General features: G+C 46.5%; 1 protein-coding gene and 1 long non-coding RNA gene across 18 annotated transcripts in view; one reads left to right on the top strand and one right to left on the bottom strand.

Annotated features, from left to right (window-relative positions):
• The window catches only part of Kif13a (kinesin family member 13A), a 182,378-nt gene that overhangs the window by 103,012 nt on the left and 63,054 nt on the right, over positions 1 to 16,312 (bottom strand). For 10 of the 17 annotated variants that reach the window (XM_087590874.1, XM_087590876.1, XM_087590877.1 and 7 more), the window contains exon 3: positions 11,080 to 11,092. In XM_087590874.1, coding sequence (XP_087447000.1) covers positions 11,080 to 11,092 — 13 coding nt within the window. 17 annotated transcript variants of the gene reach the window in all.
• LOC134482696 (uncharacterized) lies at positions 7,646 to 14,562 on the top strand. The gene is made up of 3 exons (XR_015641515.1): positions 7,646 to 7,822; positions 11,439 to 11,536; positions 12,478 to 14,562. It is a non-coding gene; the product is annotated as an uncharacterized LOC134482696 (long non-coding RNA).

Raw genomic sequence — 16,312 nt, 5'->3', positions numbered from 1 at the left:
TCTACAACAGCTTCTTGGTGGATGTGCTGTCTAGTTTTAGGTCAGCTTAACCCAGCTAGAGAGGAGGGAGCCTCAGTTGAGAAAATGACTCCATAGATCAGGCTAGAGGCAAGCCTGTGGGGCATTTTCCTAATTAGTGACTGATGGGGGAGGGCCCAGCCCCCTGGGGTAGTGTCAGCCCTGAGCTGGTGGTCCTGGGTTTTGAAAGAATGCAAGATAAGCAGGCCATGGGGAGCAGCCAGGAAGCAGCACCCCTCCATGGCCTCTGCATCAGCTCCCCCTCCTAGGTTCCTGCCCTGTGTGAGTTCTCGTCCCGACTTCCTTCAGTGATGGACTATGATGTGGAAGTGTAAGTCAAATAAAGCCTTTCCTCTCCAAGTTGCTTTTGGTCCTGGTGTTTCAGCACGGCAAACAGTAGCCCCTGACTGAGACAGTGAATTCTCTCTTGACTGAAGAATCTTGGGAATCTGTGTACTCACATACAATGGTCACTTAAAACAGCACGGTTCATCTCGGGTGAATACTTCACCAATACTGACATTGCTGAAGACCCTTTTCACTTCCACTGGAGGAAAGACAAGACTTGCATTTCCCCACAGACACGATTTTTGTGCTTACAAATTCTCCAATTCTTCCTTCCTTATCCATCTGTAAGGACTGGCCACCTCCGCTCTGCAACCTCCACCAATGACCCGGAAGGGGAAAGGGAAAGTGAGTGAGCTTTCCCATTGTGGTTTGAATGAGAAATGTCCCCTCACAGCTCTCTACACTTGGTCCTCAGCTGAAGGCTGTGGAAGCTTTAGGAGGTAGGGACGCATTGGAGAAGTGTGTCACTGGGGGTAGGACTTGCAGCCATCTTATTCTGGCCCCACTTCCTCTCTGCTTCCTGACTGTGGACAGACACAATGTGACCAGCCGCCTGGCCCTCCTGCCTCACTCCACACCCTCAAATGATAAGCCCAAATAAAGCTCTTATTGAAGTGCCCTCCTCTTCCCAGTCCAGTGTGCACCATGCATTCTTTACCCAGTTCACCTCCTGTATTGCTTCCCTGCCTTCCTCTCTGTGAAGTGAATCTTCCCTCCTCCAGGTTTTCTAAGTCTGGAGCTCCATCCCGCCAGTACACAGTGCCAACCAGCAAAATGGCTGCTGACAGAATGCTAAGGGCGTGACAGGACACTATGCATGGGCTGGTCTCTCCACAGACACACCGTGTAGAATGTTGATTATGGACCAGGCACCGACTTCCCTGCTTCACGACTTCATCTCACTAGGAGCCTCCCTGGTCTAGAAACTGCGCCCACTTGTTTCTTCCATCCTCACCAGGGGAGGGAAGGGCTCAGGATTCACTGAGTTAATATCCATGCACAAATATAAAGTCCTTTTGTTAAAGTTCATGTGCAGAAGCATTGCTGCTCTGTTCAGAAAACACTAGTGCAAACCACGTGACTTCCTAGCTCCCAAATTTACAATGCTTAAGGAGTCGGCTCCATGTGGAATCCCTCTGCTTTGGATGAGAGAACAATCTCTTCCCTCTACCCTGGCTTCATCGCCTCTTTTGAACTATGAACCCCGTGTTCAAATCTGGAGACCCAGCTGCCATTCACTGCCCATCCTGCACTATCTGGAATCTGAGGCCAAGATCACTCTGCAAACCTCAATGTCTCCAGATGTCGGGGAAACAGGCTAGCTGGGGTCCTACTTTGTCTGTCTGTCTGTCTGCCTGCCTGCCTGCCTGCCTGCCTCCCTCCCTCCCTCCCTCCCTCCCTCCCTCCCTTCCTTCCTTCCTTCCTTCCTTCCTTTTGTAACTTTGTGACTATAAGAAAGATGTTTCTGGCCTGCCCCCATTCCACCACACGGCGTTATGAAACTGTCACACCAAAAGACAGGAGCGCTCTATATCCCATCCCACGTGGGCACTGTCAATAATTTTCTCACTTTCCTCTCTCCTATCATCAGAATTATTACAAAACAGTTACCCATTACTATGTATGACAAATATATGCTGGTATTATTATTATTATTATTATTATTATTATTATTAATTATTTTAAGTTAAAGCTTACTTAGAAATCCTGGACTGCAACTGTACAGGAGCCTGTTTGAGCCCAGGTTTGCCCTCACTGCTACTGTTTGTAGAAGTCACTGGACCAACACAAAATTCAGCCTGCACCTGAACATAGCTGCTGCGGGCCAGGGAGAGAAATACCAGAGCCGCCAGCCTTACTAGTCAGCTTTGCTGACAGACCTCCCTTCTTGTTTAAAAGTCTGTCAAGTCAACGCTGTCTTTTCACAGTGTAATTAATGATTCCCTTCACACACGCTTGTAACTACACGCCAAACAATGTCTTGGGTTCCACAGTCAGCCCTGACTGGCTGAGGATTCAATGCAGCTAATAGCATCTGCCACACACCTACCAGAGATAAGGCATTGCCCCGAGCTTAGGGAACCTCATCGCATTGACCACAGGATAAAACTACACTTCCAGCAAGTAGCTGAGAAGGGGATCTCAGCGATCTAAGAGGGGAGAGGGAAGGCATCTCTCAGGAACTCATTCATATTGTCATCAATCAAAAAGGATATCTGAAAATAGGAACCCCGTCCCAGGACCTCACAGGGCTTCTGCTTAACACTGGGTATGTGCTAACCAGCGGTGTGGAAATCAACGAAGCAGAACTCAATCCCGACTCCTTCGCATACTCTGTTCAGTTCATGTTCATGTCTTTATCAGTCTCTCCCAGCATCTGCTTCACTGCTGAGGGTGGGGTGGAGGTGCCGCGTGTCCTCTGCGTTCTATTTTGGTTCTCTCATTAATTGAGAAATAGAGATGAACCTTCTCTCACAGTGCACTCAGAAAGGCAGCATGGGTGTTTCTAAACACGGGCTGTTCCTCTAACAAACACCAATGGAAGCAGCCATTGTCTGAGCTTGCAGTTTGCAGCCTTGTCCGCCATCCTGACAAATGGCTGCCACTGCCAATCGCAAAAGGACAACTAAAACTCACCCTGACATCAATCACCGTGGGAGGTATTTAGACCTGCTTCCAGACGGCTCACCTTCTGTGCTTTCTACACCCTGTGGGATAAAGCCCGACGTGTACTGCCAGAGAAGACGAAGCTAGCTGGCTTCCAGAAACCAGGTCCTCGGACTCTAAGGACTTAAGGTAGCCCAGAGGTTGCAGATACAGGAAAGGGTGGAGGGTTGGATCTACCCTGCTGGGGATGCCTGAGGCAGGACTCCAGATGCTTCCCCTGGTCCAGAGAGCTTTCACTGTTCTGGATAGCAAGATGGATCATGGTTGAGAGTCAGGGGAGATAATGATTTTCCCTTTGGGGGCTGAGAAGTGTGCAACTTGGTATCCCACCATCTCGATCCATTGGGCATCCTTGGGCACAGAACACAGCAAGGATAACTGACTCTGAATGAAGCCAGGCACAAAACGGGTGAGAGGTGAATAGTCTAAACAAAAGTCAAGACAAAAATACACAGTGTTCTGTTTCTGAAGGTCTTTTGGGAAAAAAAAAATTAAAATGCGTTAGAGTGTGACAGAATTGTGCGCTCCCCCAAATGACTCCCTGCCCTGCTTGAGAGGGTTATGTGTTCCCACTATGGCCCTGTGACCTGTCGGACCTGCAGAAGGGGATATAATTTCTCATCCTACTGACACCAGGTTGTCCACATCACTGCTTTTGGTCACGTGTATCTGAGCAAAGTGTGGCTGCAGGTAGTGGCATTGTAAGCCACAGCACCAGAAAGTCCCAGATGGCAGTGGATCCTTCAGACTGGAGTCCACGCTAAAGCCCCAGCCAGCCTGCCGACCTGGACTGCCGCTAACTTTAGAGAGACAGACTGTTGTTGTCTCAAAGCACTGAGCACTTTAGGGTGTCACTGCCCTGTCAACCTGGCATGAGCAGGCCAGCACAAGGCAATCCCAGTGCGACAGGCCAGCCCTGCTGCCTACCCTGTGTTCTCATCACTGGAGTATCTTGTATGCACGCTACTGCTTATATGACCCGAGTACATGAAAATCCCAAATAATCTTTCCGACCTCCCAGATTAAGATCTGACCGTAGGTTCTCTATAAGCTGCCATTTCTCTCGGTTTTTAACACTCGACATTTCCTTTCACGTACCCTACACTAACTGGAGAGTGTGCAACTCGACACCTTCATCCCCCATCCCCCGACCCCGACCCTCACCCACTACTGGGGACTGAACCTAGGGACTCTTGTGCACCAGACAGAGGCTCCCCACTGAGTTACCCTCCCAGCCCTCACTACTTCCTAACACATCAATCGCTCCCTTATTTCTGCCCCTACGTACCTCACAATTCTCACCGCAACCCTCTGTCTCTGGAGACTTTACATACATATACACGTCATCCTGAGGGTCCGTGTTAGCCCTGAGCTTTCCTCTCTGTGAGGTCGGGAAGACTGAAGTGTTGGCAGACTGTAGGCAGACTAACCCACTGTCTGTCACTTAGAACACCTTGCACGTCTGATAGCCACACTGAGTTCCCTGGAGCAGAGACTGAGGCCCAGACCACTGCAGGGGGACATAGGTAGATGGGAAGGGTAGGCTGCCATTGAGACAAGGCAGCAGAAACCCAAGACCCAGACACAGGAAGGAAGGAGACCAGTGAAAGCTAAGAGCAGGTGCCTGTGGCTGAGATGCACCATCCAAGCCATGTAGTTCTTCAGCTCGGTCCCACACAGTGGCAATGGGAGCCATGTATGTAATTTACACTGTGTTTGTGACATATTCTTAAGCAAAAGGAAGACAATTTTGCTTTGGTAACATATTTTAATTAACCTAGCATAGCCAAAATATTTGTGCTACATGCTTTCCTCTCACCCTTGTATGAAACCTTAGCAATCCGCTGTGTATTTCATACTTACTAAACGGCTCAAGCCACAAGAGCCGCACAATGTGTGCTCAAAAGCCTGGCTTAATACTTTATTCTCAGCACAGCAGATGAGGCAGCAGGAGGCTGTCACAGAACCAAAGACCGGACGGAACAAAACCAAATCTCAGATGGCGGAGCTGTACAGATTCCCTCCTTCCTTCCTGAGAAATGTTTATAAAGCCAGCTTTTGGTGTGTTTAGCGACATACCTTTGCTTTTGGGAGACAGGGTCTTACTATGTAGCTCAGGCTAGCTTTAAACTCTTGATCTCCTGCCATGAACTCCTGAGTTCTGGTATTACACACACACGCACCACTGAACCTGGGTCATCAATGAGCTCCTTTAACCAATGTGGGCTTTGGGAAGTGCTGACTACTTGGGCAGGAGCACAGCTCACTGCTAAAGCGATTGCCTGGCACATATGAAGCCCAGCACTTGAGCCTTCTCTCGATGTTTCTAAAAACTGAAAATAAATTTACTTCACAAGATTGAAATATTAAGATAAAGTTTACAGTATGCTATAAGGGGCTGTTTGCTCATAAACTTACAATGAGCAAACGGACTAAAAACAGATAGGACCTAAACAACATGGTTAGCAGATTTTTACTTCTTCCCAAATGCCTCCTTCCTTATTAACTTGCTCAATAAAACACAGCAGATAAAACAACGTTTCCTTTCCTTGAATACCAGTTTGTGCCAAAATCCAGTTTATCAAATATGGCTCAATCAAGAAGTAATCACAATACTACCTTTGCACGAAGACAGATGGACACACCTCTCGTACCTTGGTGCTTATAAAACAAAGGCTTTCTTCTTTATCTACAGGTGCATAGACCAGTATCTCCATGACTGTCTAAGGTGCTGTCGTTCTTGAGGGAAACACACCTTGTTCCCACAAACACCACGGAGTGCACATCATGCCAGAGTATTAAAAGGTAGGTGAGTGGGCAGTATCTGACTTATAAACTCTTACCAGACAGACAAATCCAAAAGATAAGCCACACACCAATTTATGTTTGGGGCTCATTCTCTGTCTGTGGTTCTGGCCATCAGCAAGGGGGCAGGCCCTGCTCCAGCTCACTTGTCTGTCACTCCTTGCTTCACTGAGAAGCTTGTCCAGCTGTGGGCGCCACCCTGAGGAGCCACTGTATTTTTTTATTGCCATGAACTTTCACCTACTTCAGAATATGATGGATTAATAATGGGACCTTAGAGCACTGCTCCTAACCTCCTCAGGTTGGCATTTTCTACGTATTGCCATGCACTGACAGTTCCCCGTGCCTTTCTTTTGTGGGGTGGGTAGCTCGTTTCTCCTCTATCCTTGAATGATACTGTATCAAGAGATGATACCAGGACTTCCTATCCACTCCCCTGCTGGCAGGCATCACGACGTTAGGAGTTAGCAATCATGAATCCAACTGCTGGAGACACTTGTGCACAGTAGATACAAACTTTCAGTTGGCTTGGGTAACTACCCGGAAGCTCCACCACTGGGCTCCTGTGCTCAGAACACAATTAGGTTCTTCGGAAGCTGAGGACTGCCCTCCAGAACACCTACACCGTCTGCCTCGTTTTTGCCATCGATGGCAGAGTTCCTGCTGCTACCCAGCCTTCGTTTTGATTTGGTGAGACTTTGATTTGGTAGGCATCCCATAGTGTGTGGTGGCATCTACCAACATGAGGGTGCCTTTACTAGATTATTTATTTGTTCATTGGACACCTGTGCATCCTCTTTGGAGAAATGTCTATTCAGATATTTTTGTCCATTTTTAAGCTGAGTCTGTCTTTTCTTTTCCTTCCTTCCTTTCTTTCTTTCTTTCCTTCCTTCCTTCCTTTCGATTTAAGGGACCTTGGTATAATTTGGATACAAATCATTTATTAGTTATTCCTAAATATTTGTCCCAGCATACCACTTTTCTTTATGCTTAACGCAGTCACTGGCAGAGGAGAACATTTTTTTTAATCTTTATTTTTTTTAATCTTTATTAACTTGAGTATTTCTTATTTACATTTCAATTGTTATCTCCCTTCCCAGTTTCTGGGCCAACATCCCCCAACCCCTCCCCCTCCCGTTTTGTATGGACTTCCCCTCCCCACCCTCCCCCCATTTCCACCCTCCCCCCAACAATCACGTTCACTAGGTGTTCAGTCTTGGCAGGACCAGAGGAGAACATTTTAATAGAGCACTCTGTCGTCTACTCTTACATCTTGCCTCCAAGCTTCCCCTCTGAAAGGTCGTCCTAGAGCCACAGAGCCACGGCTGCCTCCTCCTGCTACCTTCTGAAAGCATCCCAGAGTTGCAGCTTACATTGGTTTTCTGAGGAACAGAAGGTCCGAGTTTATTTAAAAAAAAAAAAAAAAAAGGTGGGTCTTCAGTTGTCTCCAAACCCTGTCTCTCTCGCAGCTCATTTAAATATTATCTACTAGCCGAGGTTCACCAGCCTGATCCAACCTGGTACAGAGTCTTAGCACTAAACTTACAATTTAGGCTCTGGGCTTTTCAGACTGAGAATTTTTGCCGGGTTGTGGGTTTCTGAGTTATGTAATATCCATTTCTTGCTGACATTGTGCACTCTGACTTTATTGTTTAATCTCCTTAAACATAACAAGTGCGTTCATAGTTTGGACGTAACCATGAGATATCAGAAGCATTTGTGGGTCTCTATTCCTACCTGTGTATACCTTCTTTATCTCTGAATATACCTTTCATTTTGTGTTTTTGCTTTGTTTTGTATCACTAAGGATGGAACCTTGTGCACACTGAGACACACCTTCAGTGTTAGATGTTGTTTTTAGAGGTGGTGGTGGAATCCTTAAAGACATGGATTACGTCTGTTTCTTCCTGTGGCTTCCAGGCACCTGAATCCTGGAACTGCTTTATTATGACGACTTCAGTCCTTGACGTCGCCTGGATTGGAGGTGTGTGCATTTGTTTTGGTTCCTGGTTTTTGTTGATTCTTTTGTTTCTGAGACAGGGTCAGGGTCTCACCAGGTAGCTCTGGCTGGTCTGACTGGCTATGTAGACCCAAGTAGCTCTGAATTTATGGAGATCCTCCTGCTCCTGTCTTCTGAGTGCTGGCATTATAGGTTACGTTTTGTCCTACTGGGTCACGAGTCTCACTACATAGCCCAGGTTGGCCTGCCCCAGCCCTTGAGTGTTGGGATTTCAGGAAAGTGCCACCACACTAACACGATGACTTGGGACCTGACAGGATCCACCCGACAGTTGATTCTCTTTTGTTTTACCTTTACATGCCACCCAAGGCCTGGTCTCAACCCACTGTCCTGACCTCAGTGTTGGGTATTTAGCAAGGACTTCAGCTCTCACAGGTTGTGAATGAGCCCCTACACCTTGGCCTGTCCACAAAGCTGCCCCCAGCCTTGTTCTGATTGGAAGCTGTTTGTACCTGAGCGTTATACACAAAACCTCCGGGGTCCACTGGGCCTTGGTCTAGTAATCTATCCTTCACTAACCCTGCTGTATTTCCAGCTCCTTCAAGCACAGGCTTAAAAACCTGTAATCACATGTATGTATGTATGTATGTATGTATGTATGTATGTATGTATGTATGTTTGTATATGTATCTATCTATCTATCCATCCATCCATCCATCCATCCATCCATCCATCCATCCATCTGGGTGCTTACATGAATGACAGGGTGTTCCTGTAGAAGTCAGAGGACAGAGTTTTGGGAGTCCAGTTTCTCTTTCGACCACATGAGTGGGTTCTGGGGTTTGAACTTAGGTCTGCATCCCAAGCTTGGGCTTGAACTTGATGGAGGAGGTGACCCTGATCCCCCAGTATGTCGCTTCTGACTTCAAGGTCAGAACAGGGACTTCCTATCCTATGAACATCACATACTTATGGTCCCAGCACAACTGATTTCATATTACACACATGCTCAGCTCACCGCTATCACAACACCGAGACTAAGTCTGCTTCATGGACAAGTTGTTCCTACTTAGTAATCTGTTAAGGTGAGTCACCCCACCTGCCCTGAGGCCTCTGATCACTGACGCACAGATCTCGTCATCTTACAAAGCATGAATGGCGCTTTTGTTCTTCCCACAGCCAGTCATCCCCTAAGTCTCTGTGTCTTTAATATATTTTACTCTGTTTTATCACTTTCTTGGTTTCAGGCCAACCTTTAGGCTTCCCGAATGTACCCCATACAGTGGATTATCTGCTACTAAGTGGGTATATTTTTAACATGATGATTTAACATTACTTTTGAGAATTTCATGGCCATTCTTAGGAATGATTTTTAGCATAGCACTGTGCACCAGTATGTTCATGTAAAAAGTAGTAGTGGTTGTTCATAATGTCCTTGTGCCTTGTCAACTTCAATGCTTTTCCTTCTCTGAGCAGCCAAAGGTGGCATGGCTTTCTCGGTGGGAAACAAGGCTATCTTATTACCAGGATGACTGTATGCTTTGAAACCTCTGGGAGCAAAAAAAAAGATACAGATAGCTAAAGGAGCATGTATCCTCCTAGAGCAGAAAACCTTCAAGACCGTAGATTTTATGAATCATGATCACCTCAGCAATTACTCAGGGACAACTGTCAGGACCCTCCACATCTGACCATGAATGACGACCAGCTCAGCTCACTTCAGAAACATTAGCTACTTCCTTTCTCTTGAGACACCTCCTACTGTTTATTCAGTGCATGCCTTCCTTGCTGGAGTTCAAACTCTTAGTGCCAAAGATAATATGAATGGTGCCTTCAATAACTATAAGGCATGAAATAACATTTTATCAGTTTTCCATAATCCAAGAGCTATGTTAGTTTTCTTCATAGCCCCAGGGGAAATAAGCTTGTCTTTTCTCCCATGTTCTCATGTGTCCTAGACTCCGACCATGTGGAGAAGTTTGCCCTAATTCTATCTTAGAAAGCATGGTTGTAATCAGTGTCATTACCTAGGGTTGGTCACTTTGCTAGTGACTTGTGGTACTAAACATCTCTCTAATACTCAGCAAAAGGCTCCCTGATGATAAATTCACTTTCATTTATTCAGGGCTGCTCACTCAAATACCTTCTCATGGCTGTGCCATTTATACTTGAACCTCTGGGGTTTCCACCAGTAAAAAGGTCATCATAAGTTGGCCAAGGCAGTGGGGGACAGCTCTGACTAGCAGTCACTGTAATTAGCTAAGAGCTCTGATTCAGCTTACAGAATCAGTTGGTGTTCGATCAGAATGTCTGGAAAACCTTTCCAAAGATATTAACTCCTCTTGGAAAGACAGAAGATAGTTTGTAACTAGTTAACCAAATTTTATTCCTGAGGACCTGCTTTTAGTCTTCTGCTTTCTAGAAAGTCCACTGTCTTAGTTACTGCTGTTGTAAAACATCATGACCAAAAGCAACGTGGGAAGGAAGGACATGAGAAGCAGGAGCTGATACAGAGGCCATGGAGGGATGCTGCTTCCTGGCTTGCTCCCCTGGCTTGCTCAGCCTGCTTTCTTATAGAACCCAGGACCACCAACTCAAGGGTGGCACCACCTACAATAGGCTGGGCCTTCTCATATCAATTCTGAATTAAGAAAAATGTCCTACAGACTTGCCAGTCTGATGGGGGCATTTTCTCAGTTGAGATCCCTCTTCCCAAATGACTCTAGCGTGCCTTGAGTTGAGCACAGTTATGCCAATCTCTCTTAGCATATGAGCCAGCACCTGCTTCTTCTTCTTGCTAAACTCCTTTAGAGATCAGCAGGACAGAAGCACTCCCCGGCACAGATTCAAGGATCTTCTGAGAATGTAAGAATGGGTGAGAACATTGCCAACATAGGGTAAGAAACACGCTGCCAGGGCTGGAGAGATGGCTCAGTGGTTAAGAGCACTGACTGCTCTTCCAGAGGTCCTGAGTTCAAATCCAGCACCCACATGGTGGCTCACAACCATCTGTAATGGGATCTGGCGTCCTGTCTGGGCAGGGGGGATGTATATGCAGCAGAGCACTCATACACTAAATAAATAAAATTAAAAAAAAAAAAAAAAAAAGAAACACGCTGCCTACATCAGGGCCAACATGCTGGCTCAGGCTTAAATTTTAAATTAGAATGCTAGTCTTAGTTCCGCGGTGGCCAGGTATTACCCACAGGTTCCTGCGATGAGTTGGGATCGTAACTGCGTACTAAGTCCGTGCTGATGCCCAGTTCCACGCCAGCACTTACCTTGGGAGGCTTTCTTCACGACGAAAAGAAAAAAATTCAATAGCGGAGACACAGAAGGTTGTCAACACAATGGCCACATCAGAGGGAAACAATGAAAGAGAAAAAGAAAAGAAAAAAACAAAAAACAAATTCAGCAACTTCGTAATGGGATCTGGAAAGCCACATATAACTAGGGGCCTGCGGTGATAAACCTTTCACTGTGGGCATGGATTGAGGGGATGTTTTAAATGGCTTTAAGAAATGGTGGTAGTGAAGGAGATACGGAAATCCTATAACCGTACTGCGCATAGCTGGATTCTTTTAAACTAGCTTTACATGTAAATTTTCTTCCTGGCTCCCACCTTTTTTCTTTGGGATAGGGTTTCACATAATTCAGGCCGGCCTTGAACTAGGAACAGCAAACGATGACCTTGAGCGTCTGAGCCTCGTCTCTACCACCTGATTGCTACAATTATAGGTAGGTATCACCGAAGCTGACTTTTGTGATGCTGGGAACCAAACTTGGGGCTTCACGAATGATAGGCAAGCACCCTACCACTGAGACAAACTACCCTGTATACATCCAGTCTTGTCCATCCAACTAAGTTACACCCCAACATTATAACCTTTCGTAAGCTAGTGTTGAAATATATATATATATACATATATATATTTTCATTATTATATTTTCATTGTTAGGCAAATATAATCTAATACACATGAAGATACAGATTTTAAAAACATGATTCTAGATAGTAAGTTTTACCTATTTCAACACTGAACTTTTAAAACAAGTTCTGCCCTCCTCCCAACATCGACCACGCACATAAGACTTTTTATAATGTAAATTTATTTTTCAGTGCTGAAAAAAAAAATCACTGAGCCTCAGTAGCAGCCCTGCAATGTTCATTTTTGCAAGTTAACAATTCAGAAATGATTGAAGTTTTATACTCGAAGGAAACATCAAAAGGTGAAGGTTACAAAGCAAGAAAGCATGAGCTCGACACGCCTTGTAAATATTTCCCTTCCATGGGGATTTCCAGACCTGGAGTTTGACTTCTAGGCTATGGGATCCTAGGATAGTTCTTGGCTTTCCTGGTGTGTTGTTCCTGATCACGCTCTTATAATATCAATTCAAAAATGTGAATAACTGTCGAGAAATGGGGCGCCCTCCCTATGCCTTCATGGCAGTCAGGATCACGGGGATCAGAAGACTAAGCTGAGGTGTGGTGTGTACATCCTCCCTGTGCCCAGGTACAGAGAGACAAGCAAGAGGCAGGAGGACCGACGGGCACGAGCTTGAGACCAGCCTAGCTCGTCTCCATAAATTCCAGAGCAGCCCGGACTACACAGCAAGACTGTCTCAGAAAAGGGATAGAGGTTAATTAATTTAATTTAAATTCATTGAATCTTCTCCAGCACGAGGCCCTACGATCCCCATAGAACTTCAAGGGCCACTTGAAATATTCATAGCTCAGAAGCAGAGAAAGTCATGGACTCAGACGGGTGGACGGTTCTACACTTCTGAACGCAAGCAAAGAAAAGCGAAGACACTCCCCTCGTGTTGAAACTGAGGCATCATTTCCCTGGCAGCCCATGAACTAGCCAGAAGGCCGTCAGTCGGTGTGCCTATGCCTACCTTGGACACAGTGAGGATTCCACTTTGGCGTTATAGCTCTTTGTCTGGTCTAACTGGTATTTCTAGTTGTTATCGGGCCAGTCTGAATCTATGAGCTAGTCCCCCCCTCCAGACAAGACAGGCTGTGAGGATGTCACGCTAAAAATGCATGGGTGTTTTTAACACCAGGAGTTTTCATTCTCTACCCAAAGCTTGAGTTTTCTGCAGAGAACGCTGGATGCATCTGGTCTGCGCAGGGACAGTGAAATTGAGAGCTTTACGCACTGTGCTGCTGATGAAACCTCGTTTTTGCCTGCTTTACTTCAATGTCCTTTAAACCACTGCTTTATTTGACAAGGGAAAGTCACGTGGGTTATATTAGGGCCATCACATGTGTCCAGTTAATACTGCCATCCCTTGGCATCCGTGAGGATAGATCCCCAAATCCGTGGATGCTCAACTACCTTACATAAAATGGTACAGTGCTTGCATATGACCCGCACACACCTCCTGTCCACCTAAACCCTCTCTAGACCACCTAACATAACAAGTGCTAGGTAAATAGGTGTTGTACTGAATTGCTGGGGGAACAGTCACAAGCGTCTACACGGTCAGTACAGGCCGTTGAGTCTGAGGACCTAGAATCGACACAGAGGACCGACCGCACAACGTCCTGTTTAACTACAGTGAACCATTCAACCCAATGAGGTGAGACAGATGAAATGGAACCTCACGGAGCCTCCAGTGACATCACTGTCGCATGGCTCCCTCTACCAACCCACAGGCTAGCAAGGAATAGACACAGGGCAAAGGGAGCCACAAACTCATGGGTGGCCACCCACTCCGACTCAGTATCTGGTCTAGAAAGCAGACTCTTTAGAGAAGAAAACCATCTTCTCCGTACATCATATATCCTGCGCACTATTACCTGGGCAGCTTTTTGGAAAGTGTGAATTGGGCGGTGAGTAGCCAAGATGCCTACATCCCCAGAGGTTGTGAGGCAAACCGGAGGACCCCAATCCGGCCTGGACAGGGAAAAATTGCTACCACACTATTAAGTCCCGTGACACCCCTCCACACTTGTTAAGTCCCGTGACACCACTCGACGGGCATCGGCCGTTTGCTTTGTCGCACACACAACGTTCCCCATTGTCTTTAAAAAAAGAGTAGCTTTTATCTTTCTGGGTTATTTTATTTTGTGTGTCTGTGTGGAGCTGAGCGCACACATGAGCATCACGGTGTGAGCACGGGGCAGTGCAGGCCAGCAGAGGCCAGTGAGGGAGGCCAGCACCCTGGAGCTGCAGTTACTACTGGTGGCTGTAAGCAACCACGTGGGTGCTGGGGACTGAACCCTTACCTGTAAAAGCACAGCATGTACTCTTAACTGCTGAGCCAGCACTCCGGGCCCTGCTGCCCGTTCCTTGTTTGTTTTGTGGCAGGGTCTCACTGTGTGCTACAGGATCAATTCTCCCATCTCCACATGCCCAGTGCTGAAATTATAAGCATGCCTATTTGACCTTGTAAGTGGCCCCCATTTACTGTTTGTTCTTCCCGTTGGTAAGCTAAGATGTTGGACTCCATAGAGTTCACCCCTCCCCACCTTGAACTGGAACCTGTTAGGGTTTTCCCTGGTGCTGAAGCTACTCTGACGACCAACAAGGGCATCACCGTCCACCTCGAGGTCAATATGGCCGCTCAGGGGCCGGAGAGATGGCTCAGAGGTTAAGAGCACTGACTGCTCTTCCAGAGGTCCTAAGTTCAATTCCCAGCAACCACATGGTGGCTCACAACCATCTGTAATGAGATCGGATGCCCTCTTCTGGTGTGTCTGTCTGAAAACAGCTACAATATACTTATATATAATAAACAAATAAATAAAATCTTTATTTTTTTTTCTATTTTTCGGAGCTGGGGACCGAACCCAGGGCCTTGCACTTCCCAGGCAAGCGCTCTACCACTGAGCTAAACCCCCAGCCCCTAATAAAATCTTTAAAAGGTATCCAGCCTTCAGCTTCTTTGGGTCATGTGCTTATCTCCAATGTTCATGCCGGAGAACCATGCGATCCAGGACAAAAAGAATCTCATAACGAATCTTCGAGTAAGTTTGCAACTTTTTATCAGGCTGCTTTTGTAGCTATCCTGGGCCTCATTCAGCCTGTGGGTTGGACATCCATGCCCACTAGTCCGATAACTACTTTCAACGAGGCCAAAAGGGGACAATGTCCCTGGTGCCCATAATAAGGACTGTGGTAGAACAAACATGGCCTTTTATTTTGCACTGCAAATTATGCTGTGATCAGGGTGCAAACAAAATCCTTCGAGTGGAGGCCTGCTGTGATCGCTGCAAAAAACGGTTGACACCCACTTTCTGGCTCTATAAGCAGATCGACTCACTTTTCCAGTCAGTTGGGAGATAAATCATCTTGTGTAGATCCCTGAACTAAAGAGTTAAGAGAATGGCCAGGGTAGAATCAGGCACGAGGTGAGGGTGGGCACACAATGAAAGATGGCAGAAGAAAGGGCCCCAGTTCTAGGGAGATGTACCCTAAACACCAAAGGTCCCAGGCGCAGGAAGCCTGAGAGTTATAACACCATAACTTCTGTCAGTGGCTGAGGATACCAACAAGGAAGAAATGAGCCATGCTAACACTGCTTGTCTAGAATACTCATCCAGTACGCCTGAGGATCCCGGAACCTGAGGTCTGCCCAAGAATTGATGACCACGAGGTACCATCCAGTGCTGCGGGCTGCAGCCACCAACCGCTGCTGCTGGAAGCCAAGGGCCGCAGCATCTGTCACGTTTGGATGCCACTGGTGACAAAAGCCTCCAACTGAAGCATTTAAAACAAGAAAACATTCTTTGCCTGATGGTATAACCTTCTGGGTCTTTCAGTCCAGACTCTAGGCCTTGGCCACTCAAGGCTTGGACTGCCAAGAGCAGAAGAACTCATCTACCCATTACCCATGATTCCTGTCCAGGTAGAGAGAGTGTAAGGACCCAACCAGCTGTCTAGTAATGAGGTCATTCATTTTCTCTCTTCTCCTCCTCCTCCTTTTTTAAAAATTTTATTTTATCTTTTTACTATGTAGACCAGGTTGGCATTGAACTCACAGGCTTCAAGACCTGCCTCTGCCTCCCAAGTGCTGGGATTAAAGGCATGTGCTACTACACTGGCTTATTTTATTTTTAAATTATGGTGTGTGTGTGTGTGTGTGTCTGTGTGCACAGGGCCTAGAAGAGAGTATCAGACATCTGGGATTGAGTTTACCGCAGTTTTGAGCGGTCTGATGTGGGTTCAGGTTCTAGGGACAAAACTACAGGGACAATATGTGCTCTTAACCCTTGATGAGTAACAATGGTTGATACCATAATAAAATACAACACATACGCCACTGTTGGAGGTGGGAAAGTTTGTGGCATTACAACCATCAGATAAACTGTAAACAAGCTACAAAAGTGATTTCAAAGGAGGCTGAGATGCCGCTGTTGCCCAAAGTTTCTGTGTAAGAAAAGCGAAGCGAGCTGAGCCCACTGCAAAAGGATGGCTGAGAACTGGCTGCGTTAGCAGGGGCTTTCTGTCAGGACAGAAGGAAGAGGCAACCGCTCAAACTTCGACTATCTCTGCTTACACATTC

The sequence above is a fragment of the Rattus norvegicus genome, chromosome 17 (assembly GCF_021556685.1).
Source record: "Rattus norvegicus strain SHRSP/BbbUtx chromosome 17, alternate assembly SHRSP_T2T, whole genome shotgun sequence".
NCBI lineage: Eukaryota > Metazoa > Chordata > Mammalia > Rodentia > Muridae > Rattus > Rattus norvegicus.
This window is presented reverse-complemented; position numbering and strand designations above follow the sequence as displayed.